Below are 18,240 nucleotides of genomic sequence, written 5' to 3'. Positions count from 1 at the left end.
CATGGGTTTTTTTTTGACGTATCAAAAATCAAAATCAAATTCAACCAAAACCCATTTCTGATAGAAACTTGAAAAAAAAGAAAAGAATAAAAGGGAAAGGCAACTCACGTTTATGAATCAACATTTTTGTATAATTTCAGTGATGGTGCGATTTAACATGAAATAAAATTAAAAATGAAAATAAAAATTTGTTTGATTCGACTTGATAAATATTATCGAGAATAATATCAAAATGAAAAACAAAAAAATGAATTGGTAAAAACGCATTTTTACCAAGTCAAAAAACACGTGCTCCAAACCATGGATCACGGATCACGGATCACGAATGAGTCACACTACTCATTCAATGCACACACAAATACCACATCCTTTTTTTCAGCGAGAAACAACTCAGAAGAGGTTCATTCATAAAAAACGCATCACCTTTGCCACTTATGCCATCTATCGGTCTTTCATTGAGTTACCAAAATTGTTTTGTTTTGTTTACATCCATGTGCTCAATTTTTTGCTCAAATGTTGAATCCAGAAGATACTTGTACCATCTTTTAACAGAACCAGGTAAGAAAACAGACCAAACTTTCATTTTTAATTAAATGTCCATTCATTCACCACAGTGTTAGGAATATTCTACCGTCATCAAGCTTTTCGGATCAACACAAAACGTGATGCAACCATCTAACAATCACCATAATGATGCTTTAGAAATAAGATTTGAAACAATGCAAAAACTCATCAAATCTAAATATGACCGTTTGTGCACACAAATAGCATCGTTGTGGCAACAATTTCGACAACATTTCCATCAACAATCGACAAGTAGTCATCAATTGAATGATAATCAAATAAGCCAATCATCTGAAGAATATGATTCCGACACCACAATTGTCGACTCATTGGACGATCATCATCATACACCAGCCGACGAAATTATGATTACAAATGATATATCTGAAGACAAGGAACCAGAAAACAATTCATCACCGAATCTTGAACATATTGATTGCCAACAATACAAATGCGACCATTGTGGCTATGCAGCCGGAAACAAAAATCGTCTTGATGAACACATTCGCATACATTCTATACCTTTCAAATGCAATCACTGCAGTTTCTCAACCCGATCCAGCTACTGTTTTGCTAAACACAAGCACAAACATTTGGTTGTCCTTTCATGCAATCCTGCTGTTTGTTCCAGTAATCGGAAAAAGTTTCTTGCTCCAAGTCGTGGTCGCAAATATTCCACTGACAAACCATACAAATGCAACCAGTGTGATTTCTCAAGCCAAACCAAGAAAGGTGTTTATAAACACCGTGCTATACATAGTGATAAGCGACCTCACAAATGCAGTCAATGTGATTATACAACTCGTCGAAAAGATAATCTCAATGCACACATTCGCACACATTCGACCATACTACCATTCAAATGCAGCCAATGTGATTTTGCAACCCGATGGAAGAGTTATCTGAAACAACACAACCGCATACATACGCATGTACGACCGCATAAATGTCCGCATTGTAGCGCCAGATTCCGAAAGGTCAACTCTCTCAGATGTCATATCAGCACCAAACATGATAAATGATCATGTGTCTGTATTTTGTTCTCATATAATCTCTTTATATTACGAATTACGAATCACGAATCACTTGCCAAATCTATAGATAACATACATTTTCTTTTTCATTCAAAAAAAATCAATGCTCTGTGATCTGTGATTTGAATTACCATTTGAATTTGAGTTTCAAATTAAAATTGGCTTCAGTCAAAAAGAATTTCTTTTATCGTTGTTGGTCTTGCGCCTATTTTTGAAAATTAAAAAAAAATAGCGTTATTTAGTGGTCAACATGTGTATCAACGATTGGCTACTGTTGTTACTCCATTTGTATGCGGTTCATGTTCAAACTGTGTTGTGTTGTTGTCATTGGTAAACACCGGTAAAGCGTAAAAGTTTAATTTATAGAAAAATGACATAATTTATTTCTATGTAAATAAATAAATAAATACATGACGCTGTCAGTCGTCAGTGAACAAAGTTTGAATGCACTTTGACACTGCCGTCTTTTTTTTATACAAACTGATGATTGAATAAATAAGTGATAAACATGGTGTCACATGATGGTTCGTAGCGGGATATAAATAATTTTCAACTTTTTTCCACACTATTCTGCTTAATAGCCACCTTTCGATGCTCCTTTGCTACCCAAAGATTTGCCGCCACCGAAAGAACTGGCACCACCACCATAACCACCACCACCACCGGCTCCACCTTTACTTCCGCCTCCGAGACCTCCGAGTCCACCGAATCCACCCATTCCACCGAAACCAGATGCACCACCACCTTGACCACCACCTTGATCGCGGCTAACGATAGTGAGAATTTCCTCTTCAACAGGTTTAATTTCTTGGGTGATGCGTCGTTGTGGCGTTATCACCTCATGTACCTAAATCATCATTGTAATCATTGTAATTATGTCAATTGATAATTATTGATATTTATGATTACTGACCTCTTGAATAATTGGTTTAGTAACGCTGTGTTTAAGAATATGTGGTTCGTCTTCGGATTGCGATTCTTGGACGCTACCACCAGCGCCTTCATGAGCTTGTTGAATGTTGAGACTGGAACTGGCTGATTTGAAGAGCAAATTCACTGGAACTGACATGGCTAGAATACAAATGGAAAATGGAAAAGGATTGATCAATTTCAAACAATCACGTGATTCATTTTTACATACCTCCAACTTCTATTGTGGTGGGAGCAGCACCGCCAGTTGATGGAACGTCTCTGAATTCAACACGATGATTAGATACAACTGCGGCTTGTACAGTTTGTCCACCGCCACCGCCACCACCACCACCACCACCAAAACCGCCACCCATACCGAAACCACCGAATCCCATACCGCCGCCTAAGCTGCTACCACCGCCATATCCACCGGATGAACCTTTTGATCCACCACTACTAGCGCCACCACCATAACCACCTTTTGAACCACCACTACTAGCACCACCGCCACCACCGCCATAACCGGCAGCTGTGGTATAAGCAATAAGCGATGCGACAACGATAAACTATGAGAAACAAGAGAATTATTTGAATTTGTGTGTGTGAAGAAGAATTTTCACTGAGATTCGGGATATTTTTCAAAGACGAAAACTTACTCGAAGCATATTTGAAGTATTTGACAGAAAAAAAAATTTGATTTGATGATGATTATCTTGAGAACAAATGTACAAATGGTGAATCTGTTGATCTTGCAGTACAATGGCGTTCGTTTAAATATGCGGTGGATCGATCCATCGATCGTCTCAAAAATGCATTTTCGAAACACCAATTGAGTCCGATATGCTCTTTCGTGTGATTTCATTTTTACTCTTTACTTTATTTGTACCATCATATCATATACTAATAATAATAATAATCATAATCATTTACACTCTCACCGCAAACTTTTTTGGCCTACGCAATTTGTTTTTTGTTTTGTCTTGTTTCGTCTTGTTGCGTCTTGTTTTGTTTTCCAGTCAATGTGTCTCTTTATTTGGTCAATTTTTTTGTTTGTTTGTTGATGTAAAAATTGGTCTCTCAGATTTTCATTCATATTCAAATGGAAACATTTCTCTTTGATCTTTAGAATGAAATAGGAAAATTGACCGAATCCAAATCAAAAAAAGTATTCCATATTTCCATAATAATGAATGCATAATATGCAGCTGCTCTCATCAAACATCAATAGGAAAAAATGAAATAATGGAAATGATTCGCAATCACAAATGGCAAATGTAGAAAATGCAGAAAGTGCAGAAAACTTGCAATCCAAGTCAGAAAATTCATACCACATCATCTTCCTCGTCGTCACTATAACTATAATCACCATTGCACTTTACCTCGACCATCATTATGTTCATCATCATCAACGACAACGACAACATGGACCTTATATGTTTGAATTATTACACAACATTTTCATTTTCATTTTCATTTTCCAGCTAAATTTGACCAAAATACAAACACAAAGAATGAAATAAATTGCATGGTCAATGATCGTTTTGGTCTAAAAAAAGTTTTTGTCTCCTTGTTTAAATGATTGTCGTAATAATCGTGTGAATATGATTGGATTTGGATTTTCGAATGAATAAATGGAAAATGTAAAATGGAAAATGTGTGATTAGTGATTATATCAGAGAAGAAAGAAGAAATAATTAATTGAATTGAATTGAATTGAATTGAACAACTTTCAATATTCAATATCAATGACAAGTGGTGTGATGAGGCCGAACAAATGATGAATCCCTTTCTCTCTCTGTTTGGTCAATTTCCATACTGCAAGATGTTATCACGAACAAGCTGTCATGTGTGTGTCTCCGTGATGACGGTCATATGGTCATCATCTTCACGATTTTTTTCCACCGTTAATGAGCAATCATCATCATATTTATATTCATGAGGGGAAAATGAAATTAAGAAATGAAATTTTACTTTTTCGCCATTCAATTTTATTCGGTTTGATTCGATCCTGTGTGAATGTTGAGTCCGGTTATGGAAATGCCAAATGTCGTAGAAAATCAACAAATTAACAATCAACAATCAACAATGATACCGAAAATGTGTAGCCCGGAAATTGTGTAAAACGAAATTGTCTAAATATGTTATGTATGTTATGCCTGTCACACACACAAGTCAACTTTTTGTTTAACAAACATGACAATCATGAGTTTCAAGATCATTCCCGTTGGAAAACATGCATACCCATTAAAACAGGACTTGTAATCAAAATTTAATCCAGATGATCCGAGATTCGCTTGTCACAAATCATCATCACGTATATGTTAGGTTCATACAATGATTGAAAATGCAAGTAAAATTTGAGAAAATTTTGCCAAGTTCAAAAAACTTTTGATTGTATCACTCAGCCATTGCTGTCCAAGATTGTTTGCTTTATAATGGTGTGGCACTTGAAAATTTTCTTGTTATGGCCAGTATTCGCTCATTATATACAATTGAAATTTGCTTTTATTAACTTTTCAATGTCAAATTCAATGCAGCAATTGTTATTTGTATTCATCATCATCATCATCATCATTATTATTATTATGAAACTGAAAAAATCAATGTTCCATTGACAATTTTATAATGATTTTTTTTTCATCGATGATTCTGAAAATTCTTCATCACAATCATTACTATTACAATGATTACCATAGGACAAACATATTATAATCGACGCTGACAAAAAATGACCATTTTTTGTGTTATTGATCATCATCCATCATCATGATTTGTTTGAGTTGGTGTTTTGTTTAAAATTATGTAATCAAACAACAAAATGACGACAATGATAATACGTGCAAGTTTAAGAAAAAGAACAAGAAAAGATAATGATAATGTCTACAACAACAACAAGTTCTTAGGAAAAAGGATGAGGATCCATTCGAATTTCTTTTGCTCCTCTTTGTCCGTTTTGAATATTGCAAAACAGCAAATGAATAAATATTGGAAAATTGTCCATGTCAATAATAATTATTATTAATGTTTTCAATTCAGTTCAGTTCAGAATAGACCGATTCTTTACGGACAAGATTCGATTGATTGTTTTCATATGTCAAGTTTGAGTGAGTGACCTTTAACAAATGTAACATTCATTTCTTAGGAATTCATCAATTTAGATCTCATGGTTTCGTTTTTTAAAAAACGATTGAACTGACTACGAATCATCAGATTTAATATATTTGGCCTTAATAATCAAATCGTAATTCGTTCATCTGTACCCGGCGTTAGTGTACGATAGTAGTGCAAAATGTAATGTAATGTATATTACTGCGTTAATTGCGTTGTTGATGAGTCCATCATACACATAAACATCAAGCAGTGTTTTTATTTTGTTTGAAACTCGTTATCAACTCGTTGTATATATCAAATTATATTCAGTTTGTATCCGCATTTTTATTTTCATTTTCATTTTCAATCGCTTTTTTTGTTTTTTGTTTTTTTTTGTTTTTTTTTTTGTTTCTTCGATATAAGTCTTTACTACTGACTATTGACTATTATCAACAACAAATTCAAGTGCTTCATCCCTGTAGCCATTTGTTTGTTTTTATGCTCTTGATGCATTGTCCTTGAATGGCTTGTGATATTTTCATTTCCATAGGTTTTGCTTTCAACAAATCTTTGGTTTGCAATTGCAGCTAAATTTGAAACCTCTGGAACAGACAAAAAACCTATTTTCTCTAATAGGACGCGATTTCTGAAAATAGTTCATGCCCAAAATAAATGGAAAAATTTTCAACATAAACCTTCATTTGACTGTGGCTTTTTTCCTCAACCATCATTATGATCAAAAAAAAAAATTGATCACTCATTGTCATCATCATGGCGATGATGGTGATGATGAAAAGTTGATCGCATCATCATCAACGCAAATGGTAAAAAGTTATTAGTTTTTCATCATCCATTGCATTCAAATGCCATCGTTTTTTCACTTGATTGTTGTTGTTGTTGTTGTTTGATTTCTCTTGTCCAAATGGTTACATAGTGGAATAATCCACCATCCAATCAAACACACACATATACACATATACAGACATCTTCAAATGAAGAAAAAATTAAAAAGTCAAGATGATTTCATTGCATCATCAACATCATCATGGATCAATACACGATGAATGATTTTGTAATAGAAATTTTTCATTTTCAAATCCATATTGATATTGATTGCTTGTCAAATATCGTTGTCGTTTATCTGACTGATCAATTATTGAATGATGAGAAAATTCTAACCATATGGAATCTATAGATTAATTTTACCCACGTAACGAAATGAAACATGATTATCACAAGTCTAATGCACATTGGCCATTGAATCAAATTTGATCATCATCATTCGAAATGAAACTCGAATGATTTAAACGTTGAAAATTGTAACTGAATTTGCCTTTCGTCCAAAAAATGCCCTCATAATCAATATCTTACAAACGAAATAAACTTGACGATGATCGACAAAGTGAACTTTGAGTTCAAGTCGTTGGCAACAAACAAAAAAAGAATTCAATCATCAAAGACATGTATACGCGTAGGCACGCAAACCGAACATCCAATTATTATGATTGTCAATAATAATTTGTTGATGGTCGACAATTGATGATCATGAAATGATATTTGATTGGTCAATGATTCAATGTGACATCATTATTTCCATTCGTTTATCTATCGTATAATTCAAATGGGATTCTATTCTTTAATGATGGCTGTCACTTGAAATTTTCTCTCTCTCTCTCTCTCTCTTTATTCCAACCATTCTAAAGGAATTTTTTCATTTATTCATAATCAACTAACACTTTCACTTTTCTCAAATTTTCATTCAAATGTTAATGATGAAAATGTTTGCCGGAAATTTTTTCCTTCATCCATGAATATATTGAAGCAGATGAATAGAAAAATTTGCTTTCATCATCATCATTGGAACAGGAAACTGTGTTTGAATCATAAATCTTCTTGTTTTCTGCAAAACCAATTTAAATTTATAAAACAAAATTTTGTGCTTAGAGCAACGTGTTTGTAAACATTGGGAACAAGTTGAAATTACATGTGTTCGGCTATGATAATTTTCACATTAATACATTGATGATACTCTTTGTGATGTGGATTGTTCTTGTTTTAGATCCATCAGTGAACGTCGCACACCTTGACCATACCGCGGACTTATGTTCACTAAATGTGCCAACATTCGTTCCAATATGTCTTGTTTGGTAATCATGTTCAATGCAAATGCTAGATAAAAATGCAGACGATCCTGTTCATCTGGTGAAAATGATTCATATGTTTCACGTGCATGTTGATACTGGGATTGTATCGTATCCGGTTTCATGACGGCAATATCAACAAAACTAAATGAAAATGGCGGTGCCGTTATATCATAAAGCCATGGTTGTTCATTGAATTCTCGATTCGGGTAATAATTTGGCAATGAACCATAATTGTCATCTGTGCGCATGAAACCATCACGTTCACTCAGGATTTTTCGACCATCGCGATTGATTGGTATCAACAGATGATTGGCTCCTAATCTGTGTTGTTTGAAATGAAATGAATTCAATGAATGAATGCAAAGAAAAACACAAGATTCAAAAAAAATCAGACAATTGTCATACCTGTAAAATTGCGTGTCCAAATAGGCAAACATACGTCCCAACAATATACGATCAGGTGATGGTTCAATACCAGGCACCAGACTAGCCGGATTCAATGCAATTTGTTCATTTTCAGCAAATGCATTCTCAACATTACGATCAAGCGTAAGGATTCCAATCTCTTCTAATGGGAAATTTTCAATTGGCCAAATCTATGTTACAATACAATCGAGTGATTAACATATATCAACAGAAAAAAGACAAGCATTACTTTAGTTGGGTCAAATGGATTGTATGTAAAACTGTTATCGATTTCTTGGGCCGTTATAACTTGGACATATAACGCCCATGATGGTCGTTGTCCATTTTCAACTGCTTCGTATAGATCACGTCGTGCATAATCAGGATCTTCGCCTAATCAACGATTCATGTTATTAACCCGCAATCAAAATGTAATCAGTGACCATCATCAACAATGATTACAGTTGAATTTTTGTTTTTCGATATGAGAAAAAATTACAGAAATAAACAAATCATCATCATTTACATTTACATATGATAATCATAATCATTACAAGTTATTATCGATGGCAAAGAAAATTGTAACTTGTAGCATATATATCTCACCTGCTAATCGAAAGGATTCCGATAGCCTAAGATTACGTATACCGGCCAATGGTAACATTGTATAACGAACATAGAAACGTTTGCCATCTTTACTAACAAAGCGAAATGTATTCACACTGAATGCTGGCATGTGACGAAAACCATCCGGCTGACCATAATCTGAATAAACAAACGTAATGCCATTCAATGTTTCAGGGCGACGTGAAATGAAATCCCATAGATTGTTTGCATCCCGTAAATCAGTGCGTGGATCACGTTTTTGTGCATGATTTATGTGTGGAAATAATTGTGGATCGTTGATGAAAAATACCGGCGTGTTGATGAAGAGAAGATCATAATTCCCATCTTCCGTATAGAATTTGATGCCCACGCCACGAATCTCACCGAATGGTGTATCGGCCGATCCTCGTTCGCCTAATTGTGTTGAGAATCGCACGGCAAATCTTGTCTCTTTGCCCACCGTGTCGAACAATGATGCTTTCGTGTATTTGGCAATTTTTGCATTGGTCACACGAAATACACCATAATATGTAGAGCCTTTTGCATGCACAACACGTTCCGGTATACGTTCACGATTAAAATGGCCTTGTGAACGACGAAATACAGATTCAGTGAACGCTGGATCACCTTGTCTTGTGAATGGTCCATTATCATCCGGTATAAATGATCGCACAATTGGTGTTTGATTTACATGTACAGTAGGCATTGCGGTTAATCTTTCAAACTGAAGAAAGACAATTTAGCATGATTGAGTCATACTATGATGAATACTGACCGAGATTCTTCCACCTGGTATGGGAAATTCACCAAGATCACCTGAATCACCTGAGTCAACTGAACATAATAATGGCCATATTTGTATGGAAATTGAAAAACAATAATGACAAATAATGAAAGAAAAACATTTCACCACGTTAAATCTACAGCCATAATAATATGAATGAACCATGATGACATTCTGCACCAATGCCAACAACAATCTTATTTGCGTTTATTGTTGCCGTTGTTTGTCACATTACAAATTACAAATCATGTCACTAAAAAAACTTTCAAACATGACCAATCTATCCATCACAATTAACTTGTTCGAGATGGTTGTCTGATTTGGTTTTTGTCATTTTCTAACCAACAAAAAAAACGTGGAAAGCAAGAGAGAAAGCTAATTAAGGAAGCCCAACACTAGAAAAAGCTTTAATTAACACATACACTCTCATGTGTGTGTGTGTACAGTATTTCCGTCAAAAATAGACAAAGAGAGAGAGAGAGGTTGAAAATACTACACCATTTTGTGCCTGGTGTCATTTAACCTTGGTGATTATCAGACATTTATTTTTTGTTGTGTATAGAAATGACGAGAGAAAATTGTTATCGTGGATGAATGAAAACCGATGGTTATTTTAAGACGATAAGATTCACACATTCTTTAATAATGATGATGATGATGATGATGATGATACCATCTTATTGTTTGTGTGTGTACATGTGTCTTTTCATCCATTGTTTTCGAATTTTATTAGACAAATTTGTTGAAGCGAGAAAAATTTTTCGCTTCACTTGAATTCAATCGTGTGTCTTTTGATACAGAAGAAATTATCCGACAATAACCGAATCAATCGGTTAGTGATTGATTAAATTTTGATTCATTTCAGCCCGATTATTGTGAAATGAAACAGTTGCAGACTTTTTCGTGTCCATTAAGACATTTTTTTTCGTTTCAATCAAACGAAAGAAAAAGTGGAACAAAATCATAAATGATGATGGATAACATAGAATGCATGATATGATTTGTAACAATGTCGAAAAAAGAAATGCAAACAGATTGCGTCTAATCAAGTCAAATCATGTCTAGACACTTAACCATTCAATGATGATGATGAGGATGATTATTATTATTATGTGTGCGATTTGTTCAGGGAAAAAGAAATGAAAAAAAATCTGATTTTATTCATAAGAAACAATGTTACAACAATGTCATTGATGTAATTGTGGCTGTTTACAACAAGCAGTGATTGTAGATTGCGAAAAGAAATTTCTCTGTGTGTCTCAGTTCCTAAATTTTTTGCTGTCCAATTCCATATGAACCATCATAGAATCGTCGATTACCTTTGCGACCAGATTGCGGTTGTTTTTGTTGTTGTTGTTGTGGTCGAGTACCACCAAGAGTTGCATCTGAATTCATCTCATACACCTTACGATATGGTTGAATGGTTTCTCTCAATTCATGTACGACTGGACGTCGAACTGTCATGGAAAGCCGAATCGGTTCGTCGATTGATGATGTTTCTTGGTGATAACCACCCGGTGAATTTTGATGTGATTGTGATACTTTTATGTTTGAACTTGAACGAAAATTAAAATTAGCACCAAGACGTGGAGCTGGAACTTGAATATTAATCGGTTGAATATTACCAGTCGATGGTACATCAACATATTCAATCGTATGTCGACTATGAACAGGTAATGTGATGACTTGACGATTGCTACTTGGGTAACGTCCTGGTATTCCGATGTTTAGCTGTGGCATAAAACCGCTTCCTTGTGGTGATCCGTAACAAGATAAGGAGGAAGAAGAAAATGCTTCATATGACGATGGTTGAGATCCACCAGTGGCAGGAATATCGGGTTTTCCAATATTTTGTTGAGGTAAGAAACCAATTGATGATGATGATGATGAAGAAGATGATAAAGATGAAGAAGATCCGGATGATGGCATTGGTTGATAACCAAGACCATCGGGTATCCCAATGTTTTGTTGGGTTATGTATTGCGACGATGAAGATGATGATGATGATTCTGATTCTGAAGGAGGACTGATCACATCTGGAATGCCAAGGTTTTGTTGTTCAATTCGGCCATTTCCATGAACATTGACAACCGATGAAAAGATCAATGGAACAATCGCTAAAAACTAAAAAACAATTACAAATGAAGGAATCGATCAACAAAGACATTTAGCAATGAACACAAACACCAATCACTCACTTGTTGAATCATTATGTAATAATTTTATCATAAAGGATGAAAGATTTCACTTTTTGATTCTGACATAATAATGAATGGAATTTTTTCCACTTTTATACCATTCACGGATTGAGTTATGATAACAATACTAAACTAACCAACTTGTCGATTGCAAGAAGGGTTTTTTCCAATTCATTGTCTTTTTAATCATGTGTAAACATCATAAAATCATGAATGAATGAAATATATTCTTTCATTTATATGGACATTTTGCAAAATACCCAATCAAACACAATGATTAATGATTGTCCATTTCGTTGTCGTCATACTCTCGCTTGACAACAGAAATGTCATCAAGAAGTTATTATCCATAACCAGGTACAACCGGACATTATGATTATCTGAAAAATTTAATTTGCCATTCAATGATTCAAATGATTATTTCATGATGATGATTTTCATTGAGATAAACACCACTGTTTATGAACTATTGGATTCAAGGATTGGCCATCATTATAAACATTATTATTGGTTCGAATTTAGGATTGATTAGATTGATTTGTTTTTTACTTCATCTTCTTCATATATAAATCTTATAAACCATGATCGTCTGTTGAATAATTCATACGATGATGAAACGAAACACTGATTAATGACAAATTTATTACGCTAATCATTGTTGTTTAATGACCATGATGATTACCATGATCAGTAGTAGTTGTTTGGCCACTATGCCGTTGATCCAATGATCCATTGATCCATTTTTACCACCGGTATAATTCATACATTAAATATAATGCATGTTTCCATTACTTTTACAATTTAGATGATTATAAAAAAATTCAAATTCGATCAAGATGAAAATTATGCTATGTGTGCACCACAAGCATTATCATTTTCATTATTATTGGCCAAACGATTAGACTGATCAAGGCTAAGCTTTATGTTGTTGTTGTTGTTGTTGTTGTTGTGTTGACTACTTTTAATTGCTATTAGTTTGTTATCAAAAGGTGAACAAAAAACAATGTCGATAAACAACAACAAAATAATTATTAAACAAATTGGTCTTCTCTCAATTCCATTCAATATATGGTGCTGCTACTTGTTGATTGGAAATGAAACTAATTTCAAATGTGGTCGAATTTTTCCATTTTTATTATTTATAACTCATCTTCATAAGCGTTTAGTATTGTATGTAATTACAATTGGATATTTTACAGTTAATTTCAAGAAAAAAAATTTGAACAAGCCAACAAACAAGTGTGATGATTAGTGATTGTTGTGAAAATTGTGATGAATAAAGATAATAATAATAATAATAATAAGACAATTACAAAATGTATGTACAAGTTAAATGGGTAATCAATCAATCAATCGATCACTTGATTATGATAAAAAAAACAAAATTAGAGATGAAAATATCACAAATATATCATACACACACACACACACACACACGAAAATGGAATAATTTTTTCCATATAAATAAAGATCACATTTGTCAATGAAAAAAAATCAATGTTTAGTGATTAGTTCATCATCAACATTCACTTGCTAAATGATGGCCATTACCATTACCACCATTAGTGATGTTGTTTTGGCCCTTTAAAACGTTCATCATTTGTTGGTGATTCATAAGTTGTTGAGATTGCTGAATAATATTGTTGGTTCCATTCATTTCGGATTGATGATCACAAAGTTTATGGTCATTCAATGTACAGCAACGAACTTGATCACCGTCCAATAATGCTACAGTTTGTTGTTGCGCTGAACATCCATTTTGAATCGATGATGATTTTCCATTCATGGCCGTATTATCGCGAACAATAGCCGGTAAATGAAGGCCTGTAATGATTGTAGTTTGAATGTTTAGATTTTTTCCATTCCCCCCCCCAAAAAAAAAACAATAAAACTTACCACCAATATTTCCATGTCCAATAGTATGATGTGAATGATGGTTACCCGACGATAGATAACTACTATTCGGTTGTAAACGCATCTGCGTTAGATTTCGTTGTGATGCACGATTTAATGTGGCCAACAGTGCCGGCGTAAGTCCACGATTTCCACCATTTTGTTGTCCATCCTGACAAAGATGAGCACGTGCCTGATGATTATCCAATGATCGTTGGATAGCCGGCAATAATAATTTAGCAACATAAGGGTCATCATCAATACATTCATAAATATGTTCAATCATCTGCGTAAGACGACGACAACCGTAATCGGATGAAGATGCGTCATCTTGCATGGTTATCTGACTGATACTGGACAATGCCTGACTAAGACGACTATGGCTGAAATGTTGTTGTTGTTGTTGTTGTTGCTGCTGCTGCTGTTGTTGTTGTTGTTGTTGTTGTTGGATTGTTGTTTGTTGATTGTCTGTTTGTAGATTATTTGGTGGACATTGAAATTGATGAATCGATGGGGTCGAATGCATCATTTGACTTGGTATCAATGGTTGATCAGTTGTTGGTGAATTCGCTACCGTTGGTGGTTCGCTAGTTTTCCCCAGTAATTCATTCAAATACAACAATGAAGTTCGTGGTACTGCATTTCTTGAACCTAAAAAGGAAGCAGCCGGTTGTTGCATGTATAAATGCTGTTGCGATAAATGATGACCGTGTGTTGAACCGCCGTTCATCATCAAATGGTGTGAATCACGTAATGAAGTGGAACGTGTAGAATCCGAACAACTTTTCGCACCGAATGCCATCGAAGTCGTATCGATTGATCGAAGAAAGAAACAACGGCGACAGCTGCGTGCCAGACTATTACGATATTCTGCACGAACTTTTTCATTCAAAATGCAACAAAAAATAAATATCAATAATCCTTGCAATGAATTGAACAATGTGAATATGAAAGCCATTGTAAACGTTGGACGTGCTAGATAGAAAACACCAATCGACCAAGTTAATCCTAGCATGACCAACAATGAAATCGATGTACGTATCCAAATTCTAGATAATGTTTGACAAAAAAAACGATAAATTAATATTGGCAATTTGCATTAATCGAAAACAAAATGACATTACTTGATCGAATGCATTTTACTGTGTTCCGTGATCGAATACGATGGTGATGGTGTCAATGTCGATGGATAGACTTTTAAATGTTGCTGTTGTTGCTGTTGCTGATGATGATGTTGTTGTTGTTGCTGCTGCTGCTGATGGTGATGGTGATGTTTCTGATGAACGGTTGCAAATGTCGTGGATGTTATGATTGAATTCGGAACATGTCGACACATGACACTGATGGCCAATGTCAGGAATAATGCATTAGCCAATAGAATAGCCAGTGCTGGTCCCAGAAAGCTCCATATGAAATGATTATCTGTTCTTAGCCAACAATGTTGTGATGTTCCATATGATAATGGATCAACCAATGCAGCAACAATGACCAATAATGCTGGTGAACCATATGCAACCAATGAATATATGGTCATACGATTGCGACCACCATGTTCAAATACTTGTACCAACATTGTGTACAATTGTAGACCTTCGAAAAACATCCACAGGAATGAAGCCAAAAAGAAATAATGTAATGCGATGGCAATCAATCCGCAAACCAATTTAATACGAGTTTCATCGATTCCCAATAAGAATATAACTTCAGCGACCAAAAGACAAGCGCAAAGGTGTTTATGAATAGAATTTCGAATCGAACTTAGACTTCTGTAAAAGTGGAAAACCAATATTATAACCAATAATCAGTCAATCAATAAATGATACAGACCTGTAAACTGATAAAGTAAGCAATGTGATTGCCAATGCTATGATAGAAATGGAACAACCGATCCTTGTAATCATTCGTAAAGCATATTCATCATTTGCATCCATCTAAATCAATGATAATCAAATCAATAGTAATAATGCCATTAGATCATTATATCAAATTAAATTCAAACTTACCGTTTGCGCATTCGTTATGTCCATCAAAACAGCAAAATTGGTCAGATGATTACAACGACAAACTGTATGTGTACGATTGGATGAAAGTGTTTCACAACCAGCCGTAGACCAATCACCAAATGTGTCTTCGTCGATACGTTTCATGTCCCAGTATGCACAACGACCATTTGTTACATTTTCCGTTTGTAAATGGCGAAATGTAAATTCAACCATTCCATTCAATGGTACCGGTAATCGATCATATGATGAATGTTGTAGATCAGTGGCCAATATTAGGCCAACAATATCAGAATTAATAATCGTATTGATCGATGATTGTTGCATTGATCGATACATTCCATTGTTATGGTGATGACGTTGATATTGATAGATTGGATATTCGAAATCATTTCGTTCGGAAAATTGTTTATAAGCATATGGCTGCAGATGAACCGGATAATCATGGTAGGTGTTTGGTGCTCGAACTTTCAGTAAATTTGACAATCGTCGATACATTAAAAAGATGACTTTTACTTGTCCTTGGTCATTAGCATGTTGAAGTAGTACATCATATGGTAAGTGAACAGAAACTTCATTTGATGTTGAATCCGACATCGATGGCACCGATGAATCATATTGAGATAGAACAAATGGAAGATGCATTCCATTTTCCAATGATGCAAGTGCATGAACATGGACAGAGACCACTGGAAATTTGAATTAATTGGCAATGATTAAATGAAAATCATCAGTTCAACTCACAGATATTATTATGTGTACGGACAAAATTATAATTCGGTTGTGATCGTACATCGGCTAAAAGTTCAGCGACACGTTCCATTGCACGAATCATTGTACGAATGGCCAAGCGTTGATCATGTGGATTCAGTTCATGCCAGGATTCCATTTGTATCTCTTCCAAGAGATTACTGGCAACATTCAGGACAGACTGTGATAAGAAAAAAATGGATTTAAATTGGTGAAAATCATGATAAACAATTCTGCTTACGTTTAGCAATTCTTTAATCAAATGAGCACGCCTGTCCTGGTCATCTTTACTTTCTTCCAATTTTGTTTCCAATCGTATCACCAATTGTTTGATAATATCGGCAGCACTGATTAGATCACCACTATATAAAATTTTCCCTTTAGCTCCTTTGGCCAATTCTTCGGCCAATGAAAATATTGATTCTTGTGAACGAAGTCGATCCAATAGATGAGCGATCCATAGTGAGGAACAATTAGACATATCTGGCAGATGTGGTGTCCATGTTGGTTCACCGTTTTCGATTATACATGACCATCGTGCTATACCTTTGGCACCAACTGGACAAGCTTGTCGCAAAACATTACCGGCCATTGTCCAATTCCAATTAAGATTTTTAGCATACATTGGCCGACAATAATCATAAACTAAATCGATAGAAGGCACTGGCACTGGAACTGGTACCAATAACACTTCGTCCGGTTGTGATGTGTAAGATGGATCATTTTCCGAATAAGGTGGATCATAATTATCCGGCTTTGGTGGCTTCGCTGTTGGTGCCTGTTGGCCGGACAACGATGGGAAAGACGATGGTTGTGGTGTTTGTGGATAATGAGCGGCATTATTAAATGGATGTTGTTTAACAATAGCATTCGATGATGATGATGGTGGTGGTGGTGGTGGCGAAACAATTGTGGATGATGATGATCCACGATTATATGGAGTATCATTAGATGGGTCGTCATCTGATTCATTTTTAATGATTGGCGGCAAATCATAATCATTACTATCATCTTGGTCCATTGATTGTGATGAATCTTCGGACAAATCAATTGGTTTTGGCGGTTTTACCTGTATTGGACCAGGTTCATCGACAATCGATAATGGTGCCTTTTCCACCGCTTCTTCTTGATCTTTTATATCCTGTGATGTTAGATCAATATGTGGTGGTAATGCCGTGGATGTTGATCCAATCCCATTAGATGGCGGCATTGGCTCCGGAAATAATACGACCGGTGGAAATGATACTTGATGATGGTGATGATTATGATGATTAGATGGATGATTGTTTTGATCATGACTGACAGTTCCGTCACTGTGATTGTCTGTGGGAAGAAAGAGGAGATTATTAATATCATGATCATGATCATCAATAATAATAATAACAATAAGATAAGATGATTGAAAAGGGAAAACAGAAAAAAACAATGAAAAAAGGTGAAAAGAAGGGAATCATAATCATAACAATCATAACAATGAAGAAATGAAAAGCAGATCAACAACAAGAACAAATGAGCAACTATCTTTCGATACTATCGATAGTAGGCAATTATACCTTTTACACATTGATAATGAGCTTCCAAATATTTCAATGTACCAGGACAAGGATCGCCAAACATTGTGGTTGAGGCAGGCAATTTACAATAGTTTTTAGAGCCACAGCTTTTTAGAGCACAGTCGTTAAATTTGAAAATGTTATTAAACAAGAGTGGTGATGATTGTTAGTGAATTAAGAGAATTGAAGCGAGCAAAGTTTTAGGCAAGAATAACAAGAGAAAGAAAAGAGAGAAAAAAACGATTCTTCGATTAGAAAAGTCTGTACGGAAACACTTACCAGAATCAATATTAATGGTGTGATTGAC

At 34.9% G+C, this 18,240-nt stretch overlaps 5 protein-coding genes across 5 annotated transcripts in view; 1 reads left to right on the top strand and 4 right to left on the bottom strand.

Moving 5' to 3' along the window:
* The first annotated feature begins 473 nt into the window (after nt 1-473).
* On the top strand, nt 474-1,773 carry LOC124500244 (uncharacterized). The gene is made up of 2 exons (XM_047064296.2): nt 474-558; nt 615-1,773. Exon 2 carries the CDS (start codon nt 666-668, stop codon nt 1,584-1,586), a length of 921 nt encoding a protein of 306 aa, XP_046920252.2. The 5' UTR covers nt 474-558; nt 615-665; the 3' UTR covers nt 1,587-1,773.
* A 179-nt stretch (nt 1,774-1,952) lies between these two features.
* LOC124500246 (uncharacterized) lies at nt 1,953-3,302 on the bottom strand. The gene is made up of 4 exons (XM_047064297.2): nt 3,167-3,302; nt 2,740-3,076; nt 2,512-2,669; nt 1,953-2,445 (listed from the first exon to the last, which is right to left on the bottom strand). The coding sequence occupies exons 1-4, from the start codon at nt 3,173-3,175 to the stop codon at nt 2,173-2,175; spliced, it is 777 nt and encodes a 258-aa protein (XP_046920253.1). The 5' UTR covers nt 3,176-3,302; the 3' UTR covers nt 1,953-2,172.
* Nucleotides 3,303-7,507: 4,205 nt separating this feature from the next.
* On the bottom strand, nt 7,508-9,762 carry LOC124500209 (vegetative catalase). The gene is made up of 5 exons (XM_047064249.2): nt 9,531-9,762; nt 8,756-9,479; nt 8,400-8,542; nt 8,150-8,340; nt 7,508-8,065 (listed from the first exon to the last, which is right to left on the bottom strand). The coding sequence occupies exons 1-5, from the start codon at nt 9,702-9,704 to the stop codon at nt 7,612-7,614; spliced, it is 1,686 nt and encodes a 561-aa protein (XP_046920205.2). The 5' UTR covers nt 9,705-9,762; the 3' UTR covers nt 7,508-7,611.
* A 917-nt stretch (nt 9,763-10,679) lies between these two features.
* On the bottom strand, nt 10,680-11,866 carry LOC124500159 (uncharacterized). The gene is made up of 2 exons (XM_047064194.2): nt 11,738-11,866; nt 10,680-11,663 (listed from the first exon to the last, which is right to left on the bottom strand). The coding sequence occupies exons 1-2, from the start codon at nt 11,747-11,749 to the stop codon at nt 10,806-10,808; spliced, it is 870 nt and encodes a 289-aa protein (XP_046920150.2). The 5' UTR covers nt 11,750-11,866; the 3' UTR covers nt 10,680-10,805.
* Nucleotides 11,867-12,848: 982 nt separating this feature from the next.
* LOC124500158 (latrophilin Cirl) overlaps nt 12,849-18,240 on the bottom strand; it is a 45,668-nt gene continuing 40,276 nt past the window's right edge. The window contains exons 5-12 of the mRNA XM_075734562.1: nt 17,934-18,040; nt 16,622-17,703; nt 16,375-16,561; nt 15,634-16,319; nt 15,458-15,561; nt 14,755-15,396; nt 13,634-14,679; nt 12,849-13,561 (exon numbers count right to left, since the gene is read on the bottom strand). Coding sequence (XP_075590677.1) covers nt 13,257-13,561; nt 13,634-14,679; nt 14,755-15,396; nt 15,458-15,561; nt 15,634-16,319; nt 16,375-16,561; nt 16,622-17,703; nt 17,934-18,040 — 4,159 coding nt within the window. The 3' untranslated portion in view covers nt 12,849-13,256. The remainder of the gene's footprint in view (nt 13,562-13,633; nt 14,680-14,754; nt 15,397-15,457; nt 15,562-15,633; nt 16,320-16,374; nt 16,562-16,621; nt 17,704-17,933; nt 18,041-18,240) is intronic.

This window comes from Dermatophagoides farinae, chromosome 10 (assembly GCF_024713945.1).
Source record: "Dermatophagoides farinae isolate YC_2012a chromosome 10, ASM2471394v1, whole genome shotgun sequence".
Classification (NCBI taxonomy): domain Eukaryota; kingdom Metazoa; phylum Arthropoda; class Arachnida; order Sarcoptiformes; family Pyroglyphidae; genus Dermatophagoides; species Dermatophagoides farinae.
This window is presented reverse-complemented; position numbering and strand designations above follow the sequence as displayed.

Coding starts and splice junctions, on each gene's coding strand:
- LOC124500246 (XM_047064297.2), bottom strand. Junction 2,670..2,739: donor CACCACAATAGAAGTTGGAG/GTATGTAAAAAT, acceptor TTTGTATTCTAG/CCATGTCAGTTCCAGTGAAT. Junction 2,446..2,511: donor CTAAACCAATTATTCAAGAG/GTCAGTAATCAT, acceptor ATGATGATTTAG/GTACATGAGGTGATAACGCC.
- LOC124500244 (XM_047064296.2), top strand. CDS start 666: ATGCAACCATCTAACAATCACCATAATGATGCTTTAGAAATAAGATTT.
- LOC124500209 (XM_047064249.2), bottom strand. CDS start 9,704: ATGGTTCATTCATATTATTATGGCTGTAGATTTAACGTGGTGAAATGT. Junction 8,543..8,755: donor GGAATCCTTTCGATTAGCAG/GTGAGATATATA, acceptor ATCGTTGATTAG/GCGAAGATCCTGATTATGCA. Junction 8,066..8,149: donor TTGGACACGCAATTTTACAG/GTATGACAATTG, acceptor CAAACAACACAG/ATTAGGAGCCAATCATCTGT.